At 37.4% G+C, this 16,573-nt stretch overlaps 1 protein-coding gene across 1 annotated transcript in view; it reads left to right on the top strand.

The window, feature by feature from the left end:
- The window catches only part of LOC101850538, a gene marked incomplete in the record, with an annotated part of 24,361 nt that extends 8,471 nt beyond the window's left edge, over positions 1-15,890 (top strand). The window contains 8 exon segments of the mRNA XM_005092103.3: positions 1,224-1,580; positions 2,066-2,190; positions 2,961-3,066; positions 4,084-4,288; positions 5,013-5,193; positions 5,831-5,854; positions 8,705-8,877; positions 11,276-15,890. Coding sequence (XP_005092160.2) covers positions 1,224-1,580; positions 2,066-2,190; positions 2,961-3,066; positions 4,084-4,288; positions 5,013-5,193; positions 5,831-5,854; positions 8,705-8,877; positions 11,276-11,673 — 1,569 coding nt within the window.
- Between the last annotated feature and the right edge of the window lie 683 nt (positions 15,891-16,573).

A 16,573-nucleotide genomic window follows, 5' to 3' on the forward strand; every position in this document is an offset into this window, starting at 1 on the left:
ACACACACACACACACACACACACAAGCACTATTTTCATTTAGACATGATAGTCCACAGATACCTTGATAGGAACATAAGACACAGAACATGACCGTGCCGTGTTGGTCAGTTGCTACACGCCAAGTGCAATGACTCTTTTATTGAAGAACTCTCATCAAGCATGAACAATTGTTTCCTTTGGCTTGTACTAATCAGCCAAAACATTTGAGTACATGATAATGTTACAGACTTCTTTGTGTAAGACTAGGCTACCAGGCTCGTAATCATGTGGTTGCGGGTTTGGGGGTTTCAGCCTCAAGCCTGATGTTGTGTCCTTGGGAAAAGCACTTTACACAAATTTTCCTCTCTTCACCCAGGTGAGAATGGGTACCCAGCCATAGATGATGAAAGATCTTGTCAGTATGTTAGCTTTTCAGTGCCTATAAAAAGGCATCTTGCACTGTATGCTTCCCAAGAAGTTGAGATTGTTCCAGAATGCTATCAGGTCTGCTGGATAATCATATGTGAGGCAGCGTGGTGAAATCAGGCACTCGTCAAAATAACGAAATCGGAGAAACAAATATTTTTCCGCCAGTTCGAAATTTTTATCAAATTTTTACTTTATAGATTTGTGAAATTTTGTAGCATATTCATGAGGAAGAATCTTAAAAGTTGTATCAGGTGTTTGAAAGTGTGCATTGTAGGCGTGTATGCCGTTTAGTTAAACATGTATACAAAGAAGAACAGACTTGACTTGCACATTTGCTGGCTGAGTGGGGAATGGCCCACTGGCTCACCAGTCCTTTAATCTCGTGACGAACTCAGTGGTTACAAAAACATTCATCGGAAATGGTACGAAACACGAACAATGTACACATATCAACATCAGGAGGGACGTAAATCCTGAAATTTTACTTTTATGTTTTTGTTTTTTGCATAAAGTGAATGGTTATCTTTACTTTATTATGTTTATGATTTTGCAAAGGAATTGTATGCTATAGCCCAGTATGAATCATAATGTACAGTCATAGACATTTGGGTCAATGCCTTGAATCAACTAGTATGATAAATTTGTTTTTTTTTCAAATGTTCTTTCATTTACACACTTATCCATTCATTCTCTCTTTCATCCATTCATTCATTCATTCAATTGTTGACTGATTTATTTCCCCAGTCACTCATTTACACAATCATTCTGACAAGAAATTAATGGTTGATTTAACCCATTCTATGGCCCCACAGGTAATCCAGACCGGTCTAAGGTTTGCCAGCTTGCTCATCGCCGTCAACAAATTTGATAATGCTGACGGCGTCCTGGTCAGTACCATCAGCTTCCTGAAGCAAAACTCTGAGCTGGACTCATGGCTTCCCCGATATCACGCCTATGTCAAACTGATGCAGGCGCGTAATTTGTCCTGCAAACCCGACAAAGCGCAGAGCACTTATTTTGATGCGGTTCAGATGCAGTTCCAAATTCAGATGATGTCCTTTGGTCAGAATCTCATCCAGCAAGGAGCCATGCATGCTGAGACGAGCTTCATGTTGTTGGAGTACGGCTCTATTGTCTCAGCTCTTGGCTGGGCACGAAGAGCTCTAATGGTGAGAAATTTTAGCTGTTTTTTTATCCTTATTTCAGGTGGCATTCTCTCAGTAAAGTTATTTTCCTTCTTTTCCTTGGTTTTGATCTCTTGACAATTATTTTTGTTCCCAACTCTTGTCATAATCTTAGTTCCAGTCTTTGACCCTGTAAAAATTGCTTTGTATATCAAAGTATGATATCTCCTAATTATAGAAATAGAAGGCAAAAGACATGAACAGTGTATTTAGAGAATTGGAACAGTTGACTGACAGAATAATAATATACATTTTTTATAGCATCCAAGCAGAGGGAAGAGTGATGAACCATGATTGCCAATGTCTGCTTTAGATTTTGTATTTTATTATGATATTCTCCGAACTTGAGATTTTAAAGTGTATTGAGCATTCTTTAAAAAGTTGCAATATGAAAATTTAAATGCTCTTTATTGTCTTGGCTTTGATGTTTTGTTCATGTCTCCTTTATTCTCGTTCACCGTGACCTTCAGGAAGTTGACCCCGAGGACAGTGCGGCTATCGTGAGGACTTTGTGTGTGGGCGTGAGTGCCTACTGCGCACAGTGGCTGGTCAGCAAAGCGGAGATGCTGGCTGTCTACGCCGTCCAGTTTGCCAGGTGACAGTTTTTATTTGGATCCTGTTGCGTTTGGGATGTCTTTTGCTCTATACAATTAACAAAAATAAATGAACCTTGTTGATTTGGATTATGGTCAAAATTGTGTGAATATCCTTGATTTCTAATATAGTGTTAGTGCCCTTTATGTTAACTAGAAGTAATACGTACATTCCTCTTATAAACAGAGAGCAGTCTAGTTTTTTTTTTAATATACTGAGGACGAATGAAATATAATAATTTCTTGTCATTTGACGGGGGGGGGGGGGGAGGAGGAAGGTAGGAGAGTTGTACTGTTAGCTGGTATTATGCTGGGCTGTGGTGTTCACTGTAGAAACTTGTTGAGCTATAAAACCAATTTTGTGCTCTCTTTCATGACATCTTATCATCTTCAATACATTGAACATAGGTGGAGAAAAGTATTATTTCATCTAAAAGGAGAGATTTCAGATATGTTATGAAACTTCTGATGGGATATTAACTGTATGATTCGACCAGTGTAACTGGTCAGTTCATTTGACAACTTTTTTCTCTTTTCTGAGGCATATACAAATCTTCCAAAGGTAGCTCCTGTTACCTTAAAACATGACTACCTTGGATGGCTTTCCCCTAGCATCCTGTTTTTTCCCCCCTAATTATTAAGCACAAAAGTAATAGGTGGGAACTACCATTTATAACATTATTCAGTAGGATATATAGAGAAGTGATATTTATGATGACAGGATATCATCTAGTGTTCTCTCTTAATTCTTTTGAAATGTGTCAATTTTCAGAGAGAAGTTTGGAGAACGGCATCCTCTTTACATTGAGGCCCTTCAGCATTTCTGTCAGTTCAACAACGAATTCAAACAAGACGCTGTGGGACTCCAGGCTGCAAATGTAGGACATGGACATTTTTAAAAAGCATATTTCGACTGCTCAGTGTATTAGGCTGAAAATATACTGCTGCGCACAACTGAAGGGCGCCGCTAAAAAAGTCATTCCCTCCTCTTTATTTACCTTTGGTGATTTCACTGACACGACTAGACATGAGGAGTTGTGAGGCGATCACTGAACTGTATACGCCTGCTCAACGCCATTTTTTTTTACACAGTCGGATGGAGTTGCGCTGACCTATGGGATCACCACTTCTGATCTAGCTGCTTGTCAATTTCGCAGCGCAGTTCAGTTGTGCGTGGCAGTATATTTTCAGCCAACCTCCGTCATTTGTCATTTTTCTCAAAATAGTATATCGCGGAGTCTTGCATTCCCCCAGGGCGGTGCCACTGACTGAAGTGTCTTTAGGCCATTCCCAAAGCGGAGAAATTAACATATTCTTATGCACAGTAGAATTGTACATGGGCTGATTTATCAATGTCATGCTCATACTGTGTTGGAACAACATAGGGGGAACTGCTGCTTTTTTCTTTCCTCATCCTTACTATCGTCATTTTTCCTCTACTTCTTTTGTATGTTTGTCACTCTCTTGGTAACTGCTATTTCCGGGGTGCCTTAATAATCAAAGCAGACTTTGTGCTGTTGAGGCTAGAGAGGTGAGCAGAGTACGCCTGATTCCTCGTTTGGACTTCTCTGTTGACATCCACCTCTTGGCACTCGTATGACCTTATGCAGGTGCGTGGTGGATATGTTCGTCAGTGAGCTCCGAAATCCGTTTAGAAAATTTATTATTTTAACAATATTTTTTTCTCAGCTTATTTGTCTGTTATTCAGAACTGATAGAATCTTGATCTTTAAAGTTTTTATTATGTCTTCAATAAGTTTTAACGTCTGTTATGCTTGTACGATTCCCATAAGGGTTAATTGTTTTTGTCCTTGAAAGAGAAACAAATGCTTTACAGGTTGCTTTGAGGATAACTTGGCTTACATCTTTTTTTTCTTTTTTCCGGAATGTTCCAGGAGCTGCTTGATGCAGCTGAGAAAACGTACGGCTGTGAAAGCTTGCAGGTGGCGTATGCTCACCGTGCCATCAGCAAAGCACGCATGTGCATGCATATGATGGACACTGATGACTACTACAGGCACGCTGTGGAGGCAGTCCGTATTGCCCGGGCTTGCTTGGGTCAGAGAGTACCACAGCTTCATGTCTTCCTGCACACAATGGGTGAGTTTGGGGAAACAGACCAACCACTGAACTTTTTGAACAATACAACTTTTGGTTTGCTGTCAAGAAGTTCTCCTCTTTTTGCTAAGTTGTTAGTCTGTTCTAATTTGTTTTATTGGCTGTTTGCATTCTCATCATTTGTGAAATGTTTTATCTTGTGTGAATGAAGTATTATGCTCACTGATTCTTTTTATTAATGTAAAACGCTCAGACTTATACTCGTACGGGACAGAGCGCTATTTAAATACAATCTATTATTATCATTAGTTGTTGCTTTTCCCTTGTGCAATCCTTATTGAAGGAAAATGACATTATCATATGACAGTTTGCTCTGTTGTGGCTTTATATTCTTCAAAAGAATTTCTGGTGGTTGGAGGGCGCCACTGGCAGGTCTACTTCTTGTCCATCCTTCTTTTGTTTATGGCTGTCTGTCTTGCTTTTTTCGCAGCTCTAAATGATTGTTATTGTGTATTTTCTTCTTTATCCTCAACAATTAAACATGAAAAAGAGCTTAAAATTAATTTCAAACCATACTTTTTCTGTTGGCAACTTTTTCATCCAGGTCTGATAAATATATCCTTTTTAAGTAGAGGTGGTTAGGTAGTCTGGTGCAGTCTGCTCTTGGCTGATGTCGTGTTGATGTCGTGCTGATGTCGTGCTTCTGTAGCGCCGACTCAGCATATATTACACACCACACTTGAACATTTTCCACTCACATTCACAGCCTCAGCATTACAGTGGAAAGCTTTGCACTGCCCTAAGGAGGTTCATGACTCGACTCTTCGATGGGCGGAGGGGGAAGCCAAACTGGCGTATTCTTTGGTGACGGAAACATTCGGAGAAATTAGCCTGAAGTCAGCGCAGATGCTATTGCTGCTGGGCCAGATCTACTCCAAGATGAACCAGTAAGTTATTGCTCTGTGTTTGTTACTGACGCACTATCTTTTGTTTGAGGAGTTACCGAAAGTCAAATTTTAGTTTAAAATACATTCATATGACTGCTATCCGGGATAAATTAAAATCTCCTTTATTCCTAAAAACACATTCAAATTTGCTATTTATTATTTGGACAAAACTTGTGAGAAGTATGAAAATTCATTCAAGCAGTCAATTTCGTACTTTACCTCTATCAATGCCTGAAAGTAGTTTCAAGCAGAGGCAAATATTTGGTTAGTATGTGGTAAGTGGCTATATATCAGGGAGCAGGCATAATTTCAGTTTCTGAAAGTACCAGTAGAAAGTGCACTTAGTGTCAAAGTTCAACCCTTTTTAAAGGAATCCACAACTGAGCTCTATCACAGATCACTTTTCGGATCAATTTTCAAAGCTGGGATAAATGTACCTTTTCTAGGAATTACCATTTATTCCACTGAGCGTTAATTATATATATATTTCACTAAAATCTCAAAATATGTTTCCATCACCCATGCATGTGTTAAAAAATATCTTATCTTTCCTCCGCCATTCATCTTGTTTTAACTTAAGGTGTATTTGAAGAAAGTGAATATTTCCTGAAAGTTTTAAATTTTGTGCTTTGACCAGGCATCCTGAAATTAAAGAGGACTTGTAAGTGGTTATCAACTAACTTTTTGATGAAATGATATTTGTAGACCTTTTCTAACGTGAAAGATCCAGGTATTAAAGTATTCCCGCAGTTTATTTTTTTTTCCAAACGTTTGTTCAAAAGAGGTACTTGATATTGCTCGACTTCCGATATAAATCATAGACTGTATAATGGTGCTTTTTCTAATTGTTTGAGAAACAAATCTTGCAAATTTTTGCAATTTGTGAAATCTTGGAATAAACTAAAATTTCCCACTGATTTTAGTACCTGGACAACTTTTGTAAGCTTTCCTAATGTCACATCGTTCGTAGTTTTTTTAAATTAAAAAATGGGAATTGCCTTAGCAGTACGGCTAGTGCAAAAACTGATGCTGGTTTGACATATTTTTACTATATATTTTATGCTCTTTTTTATAATCTAGCTTCCTTCTTCCTGTATTTCCTGATCGTATTCAGGATCACTCTGTCTAGCGTGCGATGTGTATGCATGTATATCAGATGTGTCTGCCTGCTTTGATGAATGCATGCAGTTTCTGGATGGCAAAAAAAATCCTAAAAGATTTAATATTTTTAACTTGTAGTTGTGACTCATTTCATGTTACTTGCATGCTTTCTGCTTTCCTAGTCAGCAAATGGAGGAGGTCACCATCATGATTTTAATACTGGTGCTAATTTTCCTGATAGTTCTGAAAATCGTGCAATATTGCGGTCCCATTCTGTGCTTCGTCAGAACACAAGGAAATTTTCATTTCTTTTTCTTAATTAAAATAAAGAGGAATGTTTCCTTTGTACTCTTTACATACAGCCACTGACTGAGATTTGAGATTTCAGAAAATGAAAATGCAGACATCTTCAGAAATCAGTGCTCTTAAAGGTTCACAACTTCTCTCTACACTGTGGTTCTTTTTTAGATTCAGATGTTGAAGAATCTCCTTCAAAATGCTTTTTTGATAGTAATTGAATGTATTGGACGTCTCTCAACAATATTTCAGTCTCACCTGTTTAGGTCTTGACTTCACTACAAATTGTTTTTTATAGTGTTATCTGTGTCTTTATAATGTGCATGTTCCTTATTGCATGTGCCTTTTCCAATGACTATTGAATGCTTGCATGTAATTTATTCTTGTTGGCATCACCTTTTTGATGCGTAACTTATTTGTCCTTTCTACATTAAAAAAACATAATTGTGAAGGCACTGCTGTCAGCTTGCTTGTATAATCAACAATGGGATATTTTTGTTTTGTAACAAAACCCCTAACTTTTAGCATGGATTTCTGCTCGTACATATTATGGATGATTACTTCCAGATGGGTCACTCTTCTAATTGAGAACATGCAAAAACAACACTCCAAAAATACTGGTGGAGATATTTATATCCTTGTTCTTTGGATGTGGTATTTAGGGAGTGATTTATATTGTCTTGTTTTCAAAGAGTAGAAGCGAAATTTTGGTTCCTTCTTTGAAAGAACCTCGCACAAAGTTTGTATCAGGGCTGGTAGCAACTTCTATTGCATGCAGTTTTCAGAAGATGCTTTTTTAGAGAGTGTAGATATAAGGGGGTCTTCAGTGACATACCGAAGTTGTTTATTTTGAACTAAATGTAGCAAAATATTGCTTGTCCTAACACCAGTTGTTTTTTTCTCTTCTTTCTTCGCATGTTGTTTTGTTTTCATAGAAATATTGGAAAATATAATACAATTATTTGAAAGATTCTTAGGTTATATAGAAAGTAGAAATTCTAGAAATAAAAAAAGTTGAAGAAAAGTAAAGAGAAACCTTAATGCTTTATTTTTCTTTAGTTTTATCACTTAATTAAGCAATAGTATTATTTAACAGGATTGTTTTGTTGTAAGCAGATATTGCTTTTTCCAGGACTGTCTTACTTTTTACCCCAGTTATAATGTTATGATATATCAAGAAGTTCTCAATCGTAATCACATTGATGGAATTCAGGTTTCAAATTTCAAGCCAGGTTTGTTTGCTGTAGGAACAAACACCATTTCTCTGTTAAGATATTATTCACAGTATGCATTTGATAATAATAATAATAATAATAATAACGATAATTATAATTATAATAGTAATATTATTATTTATAATAATAATAATAAAAATAATAATAATAGATAGCATTTATATAGTGCTCTATTCCATATTAGTATAAACTCGGAGCGGATTAATAATATGCTCCATTTCATCACACACACAGCCATCTAGAAATTTTCTGCTTTTCAAAACAAATACTACAAAAAAAAAAACAAAAAAAAAGAAAACCACACAGAAAAATGAGAGCTGAAACTGAAATAAAGCTGCCTCATTGGGCACGATCACTACTCCCTATTCATATATACGTTCCAGTCTGATATTATTATTTGTGTAACGACATGGTGGAATCAGGTGCTGATCAATTTTTGGGCACATAGAGTTATTAATATCAACTTAAAGCTTGTTCATATGTCTTGCGTTTGGCGAAAAAAAAAATCTATTTATCTTGAATAGAAGTTGAGATATATGCGATTGAAGGTGGTAGGGTGACTTGGTATGAGAGGTAAAATTAATGGGAAAATGGCTGTCAAAGTTTGGTGACTTCCAAAGCTTGAGTGTGCCTGGAAACTGAAAATTTACATTTTTTGTGTCTTAGATGAACGTTTTTCGGTAACATCCGCACAGAAATGGGTTTTTGAACGGACATAAATTTAAAAGGTGTTGAGCTGAAAAAAGAAAATGCGAAAAAAATTGCCCAATGACAAGAAAAATGCAGTTTCCTTTGATTTCATTGTTTTGATGAGCGCCTGATTTCACCATGCTGCCTCACATTTGGTTGCATTTTTATTTATTTATCTTTTTCCATAGACTGGATGTTGCAGCTCGGCATCTCACTCAAGCAGTTGACTACCTGAAGCTGTGTCAGCCAGCCTCCAGTAACTACCTGCTCCTGGGTATGGCCACACTGGGCACTTTCTACAAGATTGTCATGAAGCCTGAGCTGGCCGTTCCAAGGTTTAAATATGTTGTTGATCATGCAGGTTTGTTCTTTTCCTCACACAGTTCAACTTTTATGTACAGTCGAACCTTTGTAAGACAAAATCACAAAGTAGCCAGAAAAAAATTCCATCTTAGACATTTTCCGTCTTCGACGAGGGAATTTAGGGGGAAAATGAAGGGGGGTTTCAAAGGCCCAGCCAGTTGGATCAAGGGGTGCTTGTCTGGCCGGCAAGCAGTGGTCAAAACTTCACACCTCAACTGCTATCCTCTCTGATAATGACATGAGTAATTTCATAGAACCACAGTAACTGTTTGAACATCTCCTTTGCTTCCACCCTTAGCCCCACCCATTGGTGTAACAAGCACAGTCAATCAATGCCACCCCTCTTTTCTATGTACAACGATTCGAAGAACTCTTTTCTCAGCTGGCCGTACAATCAGGGTGTCTGGCATTGGTCAAACTAATTTCACATCTCTGGCTTCTGGCTACCCAGGAAAGTTTCCGTGGTGGCTTGCTACTCAAGCACTTTCACTGGCATTCGTGAGATTTCATACCCACACTAACCAAACCATCTGCATCGCTCCGGGCTTACATAGATGGGGTAACATCTACCCCTAAATTGCACCCCTACTCCCCTTCCTCGCCCGGCAACATGGCATTAAGTTTAGAGTCGGCGGAACCAAACTTGCGAGTTTTGTTTCAAATCAAGGCTGAGCGGACAAAGCGTTTTCCATCTTTGACAGGTGAAATCCTCGGAAGGGAGTGGGTTTTTCTTTCTGTTTTCACTTTGGACAGGTTTCCGTTTTACAAGGTAATTAAAGAGGAATATATCAAGGGGGGAGCGGGGAGATTCCGTTAAGACGTGTCCCTTGTACACAGGTTTCCGTTAAGGTGGGTTCGACTGTATTTGTAAAAGTTGAAAAATATCCTCTAAGTCACAAAAAGGTTATTTTACTCCACGATAGTCTGTTTTGATGTATACGCTCAAGTTTTCAAAGTCTTTGACAGGCATTTGACATTTTTGAGTGAACTGATGGATAGAGACGATTCAACTGCCGGAATGTCTCGCTACATTCCTCACCTTCTGGTTTTGTTCACTGACATCTTGCTTTCCCTTTTGCTTTGACTATTAGTTGATTCTTTTTTAAAAATGTTTAAAACTCAATTGTACTCAAGGGCATGAGCTTGACAGTTACTGGATTAACAAGAACAGTTATCAGTTGACTCAAAGAACCCACCAGGGCAGTGCTACTTACTGAAGTGTCTTTTGGCTGTTCCCAAAGGGGGGATATTAACATATTCTTATGCACAGTAGAATTGTAAATGGGCTGATTTATCAATGTCATGCTCATACTGTGCTGGAACTACATAGGGGGAACTGCCGCTTTTTCTTTCTTCATCGTTACTATCGCCATTTTCCCTCTACTTCTTTTGCATGTTTGTCGCTCTCTTGTGAACTGCTATTTCCGTGGTGTCTTGATAGTTGAAGCAGACTTTGTGCTGTTGAGGCTAGAGAGTTGAACAGTTGACATCCACCCCTCGGTGCTCATATGACCTAATGCAGTTTGCGAGCCCTGTAAAACCTTACTAAAACTAAGACTAAAAGAACCTTGGAGTAAGCTGTAGTCTTCAGCTGAGGGTGCACCTCTCCTGGTTGTGTCATGACATCTTATCTTATCTGATCTTATCTCATCTCATCTCATCTCATCTCATCTCATCTCATCTCATCTTTCTTATCTTATCTTATCTTATCTTATCTTATCTTATCCTATCTTATCTTATCTTATCTTATCTTATCCTATCCTATCCTATCCTATCTTATCTTATCTTATCTTATCGTATCTATCTTATTTTATGTTATCTTATATGTACATCTTGCCAAGTGCTGGGTTTTTTAAATGGCTTATTTTCATCTCATTAAGTATTTAATTCAAACACTTAATGATACATAGACAAGTGTTTTGCCTGTGGTTGACATGATGGGCATAGATTTACCAGGAAAGACAAGTAAAGATCTTATTTTTCTTATAGAGAATTTTTGTTTGTTTAAAGACACGTCATTTGAAGGGAAAAGAGGATTTAGATAACAGGGAGTGCCATTTGATCAGTTTGTTTGATGTGGGACTAAAGAATGAGCAACCCTAGTTCGAGTCCTCATTCTTGAGCTTACCTGAGTCCTTTTCGAAAGATGACTGTTAAATAAGAGATGCTGCTTCTTAACTGTGTTGAAAGGGGAGTTAAACTAGTTTCTATAATACTGTTCTTCATTGCAATGATAATATGTTTTTATTCGTTAGTTTTGTAAAAATTTCCCCGACAAATTTAATTGAAGTCTGTAAACCTGTCACACTATGTTTTTTACTCACGCTCTTCTCTTCATTACTGCAACAACAATGAACATTTATGAAAAATTTTCCTTTTTTTGTCAATCTTCGTAGAGTCCACTGGCTGGTACCTCAAGTGGATGCACATGTGTTTCGAATCTTTGGCTTCGCTCTACTCGTCAATGGGTCAGGATAAAGAGGCTGATGTCGTTCAAGTGAAACTGTCTCACTGGCTGAAGGCGAATCCCGTGACGAATAACCCCGTGGACTACAGCAGGTTGGAGAAAGATCCAGAGCCTTTTGCCAACTTTGTGAAAAAGGCAGATCTGTGGGGTGCCGCGTTACAGCGGATGATGGCGGTACCTTCAGGGAAAACTCTCGTCAAAGTGGGTGAGGACAATGATAATGATGACAATGATGAAGATGTTGTTGATAAAGATGATGAACAGAATGCGGCTGGTTATGAAGGTGGCTCACCAGTTGATGATAAGGGGGATAAAGTACCTGAGTAATGTGGTGAAGTCGTCATAGTTACTCTTACGTTGCTTCCAAAGTAATCATCTCTCGAGGAGGGAGCACTGTTTCAGCATCTTGTTGTGTTATGTAAGCTTAGTTCCTGTAAAGATGAGGTGTATTTTTCAGAGGGAAGAATACTTTGCTCATCTATCTGTGTGTTGGAAACACCACTTGTTTTGTGTTACCTGTGTGTGTTGCGTACAGTTTTTGTTTTATTATCATTCTTTACAAGTTTTTTCCATTTTCTTTTGGTGAAGCTATGTTTCACTGCATTCTTTACCCAAGTAGATGCAGTTGCTAGGATTGTAACTTTCATTTTTGCGCTGATGTTACTATAGATCTGATCTAGTTTGCATTTAATGACAATTGCATTCTAAATTATTTTTCATTTGTGTCTGTAATGACGTATTGTAGAATGTAGAAACAGATAGAAACCTTTAGTCTCATTGATTCCTTTCGTTTTTGGCATTTTTACATTCTGAAGTCTTCATAATTACTTTGATATCAAATAATCAAATTCAGCATAAGTGTTAGGGAAAGTGATGTATGTTGTAGCAATGCTTTCTTCATCACTGGTTGTTTCCTGGTCACGTTAACTACACATGTGCACCCACACCTAAGTTTCATGACTGTTTACTGGCTGGCACTGTGTTCAGATTAAGAGATGTTGGTTACCATGATTATAGTCAGAGCAAGGCATCATTCGATGGTTACTAAATTTTTTTAAGTTGAAGAAAGAAGAGTTTTGTATATCTACTAAGGGCATTTTTGTTCCTTTTATTGGTGACATGTGTATTCATCACTAGATTTTCAACCAGTGATTGAAAAGAGTCAACAACAAGATTTTTCTTCCTTAATCTTTCCATTTTTTGTTTTTAACTTCTGTTCCAGTTTTAAAATCTTTAATAACAATCCTTTGTTTCAGCTTATTACAATTATAAGGTTTTAAACTGACAATCTGGCCTGTTGCCTTTCAGGGGGTCGTAACAAAAAGCAATATGTGGGTCTAGTGGTCAACTATGTGTGGTAACCATGGTAAATATTCGTTGTTTTGCATTAGATGCTGCGTGTCAATACTCATACACCGACTTACCAAACACCTTTGCTTGTCGCAGAAGACCAGACGTGAATGCATGTGTTCCATGTTCCCATATCACCTTTGTTCTGGAACTGTAATGTTCCTCCTCGTCTCAGATACATATCATATTAGCCTTTAATGACACAGTAATTATATTTTTATTTAAAAGCTAACGGTAGTCATCATATAATATAATACAGTGCACTGCATAGATTTAATCCATAACTGTCAGTTTTTTCATTACCCATGTTATGGCTAGTTTAATGTAAGTGTACTGTCATTTTTAATACAACTATAACATCTTGGCTATGCCTATTCTGTGGCTGATACAGTTACTGGTTCCTCAGCTTTTTCGCTTCCATAAGACTTTTATTGCCAGATTTATTTTGCAAGAAGCTTTATGAAGTAGTTCTTTGCACATTAAAACATTTTCAGTCATCTTGGATGTTTTTTAGTGTGTGGTAAATTTGACAAATTCCTAATCTATTCTTGACTGTCACCTGAGTCTCTTGGGAACTCTGAGCCTGCATGTCTTGTCAACATAACTGTATCTTGGGCAGAAAGGAACAAATAGAAAAGAAAGAAAAATCTTTATTTCTTTTCTGTTTCGAAATTTGTCTGCAGTCATAAGCAAAACAATCCATATATAGTCGCTTTTAAGCACAACAGGGCTATCCTGAGAATATCGAAGGTAAAGTTTTTGCCCCTTGTTCATGTTCAGTTTTTTAAAAAGACAAGGTGAGTTTTCCTTATAACCAAACTAATATAGACACCAATGAAACCCAAATTCTCCTATAGGTAGGGCAATGCCCACTTTTGGTGTAGGTCAAGATTCCTGGAAACCCCCGAAATCTGGGTCAGCCCGCTTGTTCTTAAAAGCGGCCATATAAAAACAGCAGAAGAAAATTCAAACGGTGGACCACCATTCTTGATACGAGTAACTAGCCTACAAACTGGTTATTGTGTGCTTGTCAAAGACAAACAGGCCCGTGATGAACTGTCTCATGTCTCATTGTTCAGCGTTGCTTCACATCTTTGTGTGACCAAGTTCACTAACCATTTCACCTCTGCAATCCTCTGGAGTTTTTACTAAAGCAAGCGCAGAGGGCACCACGCTTAAACTTCATCTTTGATATTTCTGTAGGAAATTTATGAAATGGCTTACCCGCTCAGCGCATTCAGTATGAGTCTGAGCTAGATCTGCAGGGGCTTTATGTTGCACTACTTCTTATTTCTGGTAATACCATGGATCCCTGATCTGGCCTGATCTCCCACCTGCTTGGTCACTCTCTTTTTTCTAAAGATTAGTTGAGGTGACAGTTTTGCTTCCATTGTTTTCAGGGCAATAGTTGCTCCCAGCATTATCCGTCTTTTGCTATTTCTCCTGTTCAGCTGCAATTGTTCGGGGTCAAGATACAGTGAACAAAGCACTAAAATGGCTTAGTTAAGTTAACGGCCTTTGCTCTGGAGGCATTAGAACGGAAGCTCATGACAATGAAAGGATAGAGATCAGTTTTTCGAAATGGTGTTCTAGTCTTATTGTATTCAGAGAAGCGAGTGGCTGGTATCAAACTGAATAGGGAACAAGCTGTGCAAGGTTACATGTTGACCAATGTTGTAGGGAAAGGATAAATGTCTCTGTCTCAGTGGTACCATCTGTCTTTTGCTGTTGTCTCCACAGTAATCATTGTGATTATACCATAGCCACATGATGTCAAATAACAGAGGTAGAATTTACTTATCGTTTATGTAATACCACCATTGTCTTAAAAGGTATGAATATAATTCAAGTTTTTGAGATGTAACTCTGTCATTATTGTGGGCAAAGCAGACCACTTTCAACTTTCCTGATCACAAAAATGAGTTGTCTTGAGCTGTTTCTCCTGAGAGACACCTAATGGACAATAATGGTTGTGTGTAGTTTGAATCAGAAAAATGAATAAGCTTGCTTTGTGCAAATTGGTCTTTCCAGATTGAACTGTACTTGATTCAGAAAAAATCATCTCCTTAGAGTACTGTTTCTCATGAATGACACCAAACGTACAGTAATGGGAGGGTGTAATTTCACCCAGAAAAACAAATGGGCTTGCTTTCTACTATTGGGTCATACCAGAATGAACTGTATAAAGAAATTAAGGAAAAAATCTCCTCTGATTCATTGTCATGATGAATTAAGCCCTGAGAAGTGGGACAAGTATGCATTCCCTTATCCTAAGTGAAATCGCCTGTGATTTTTCTTGTAGTAGTTACATGTCACTTTATAATGACAAGTATATCTTCCAACAGAAATTCATATTCTCTTGTTTTTTCTTCGTCCTTTCATCCAAGTTGAGAAGTGTGGAGATTTCAGTGATGACTGTATAACCTCTCCAGTTAACCCCACTTGTTCAAATTGTATTTGAGATTCCATTGTAAAAGACTTAATGAAAATAGCCGAAGAATTTGGAAGTTGGTGATCACTGAAGGCACTACCCCTCACATATCTTTGTTCATAATTTTTCTTCCTTTTTTTTCAGCTTGTTCTATTTCCGTTTTAATACATAACTTGTTTTGTTTTGTTTTGATAAAATAACTCATCTCTAACAATGTTCATTCTTGTAGCAATATACCAAAACCTTTGTTATTTATTGAAAATGTCTTTATGGATTTTGCTGTACTGTTTGCTTTATATGACAAGAATAGCCCTGTATTACTCAAATTTCTTCATATTATTGGAATTTTATTGTTACTGCTTTAAAAAAATTACTGAAATATTTTTTCATTCATCAGAGAACTTATACAGAGATTATATCTAACTACTTAATAATGCAAGTAGAAATCAAAGTGGTACAAACTTTTTTATTCACATTAGTTGTTAGCATCTAGCCATAGTTGTTGTTTTTTTATTTGAAATTTTAACTTCAGTAGCTAGTTTATTGTGTCCCACCCCTTCTCTTTTCATACGCTGTTGTTGTTTGATTTGTGTGGGATGTTGTTTCATTTATTGTGTCAATCCTAAGTGTTGCTGTTTTCAGCTTCTGGCTGGGCCTAGCAGGATGGCCGGCTGTGTGTGTGTGAAGTTACGATCGAATGAGGTGGGTGATATGGCATGATGGAGTCATCAAAAATGAAATGAAATTAATGCATTATATGCTATAAAGTAAATTTCATTTTGTGATTTAAAGTACTTACTTAATTTCAGGAGCAAGTAGGTTATTGATGGGGTTTAGCGTTTCCGTTTCTGTTTAGTGTGTCCAGTTCTTTTCTCGTCATAGAGTGTTGAGAACATGGCCATGTGATCCTTTCTGAAGGGGGCTATTGATTAAACCCTAAATACATATACAGTGCAGCCTCTCTGGAATGACATTGTTGGGACCAGAATGAAAAGGTGTCGTTGTAGAGAGTTGTCATTATAGAGAGGCAACCAAAAATTACTAGTGATATATAAGGAAAGAATCGGGACCTGGGCACCATTTCACTATACAGAGGATGTCGTTATATCGATATCCCATTGTTTATTCTTGATTAGTCTTATAATTAAGATATATTATCATATAATATATATGTAAACCAAAACCAAAGAAAACATGAAAATTGTCTGTTATCTTCAAATCATTATATTGTTAAAGTGCAGCCCATTAGAAGATAAAAGAATACAGTCATGGTTGGCCTGGTGGTTGAAATGTGCGATGCTTTTTGGTTGTCTATGCTAGCAGTTATATGGGTATGAATTCTTCTAAGATTTTTTTGGCCTGCTTTTTGGCCCAACCTTTAGAATACCAGGCAAGTGTTCAAACTCTGGGTCCTAAATCTCCCAAATGAGCAGAATGTAATTTTAT

Source organism: Aplysia californica, unplaced genomic scaffold (genome assembly GCF_000002075.1).
Source record: "Aplysia californica isolate F4 #8 unplaced genomic scaffold, AplCal3.0 scaffold00040, whole genome shotgun sequence".
NCBI lineage: Eukaryota > Metazoa > Mollusca > Gastropoda > Aplysiida > Aplysiidae > Aplysia > Aplysia californica.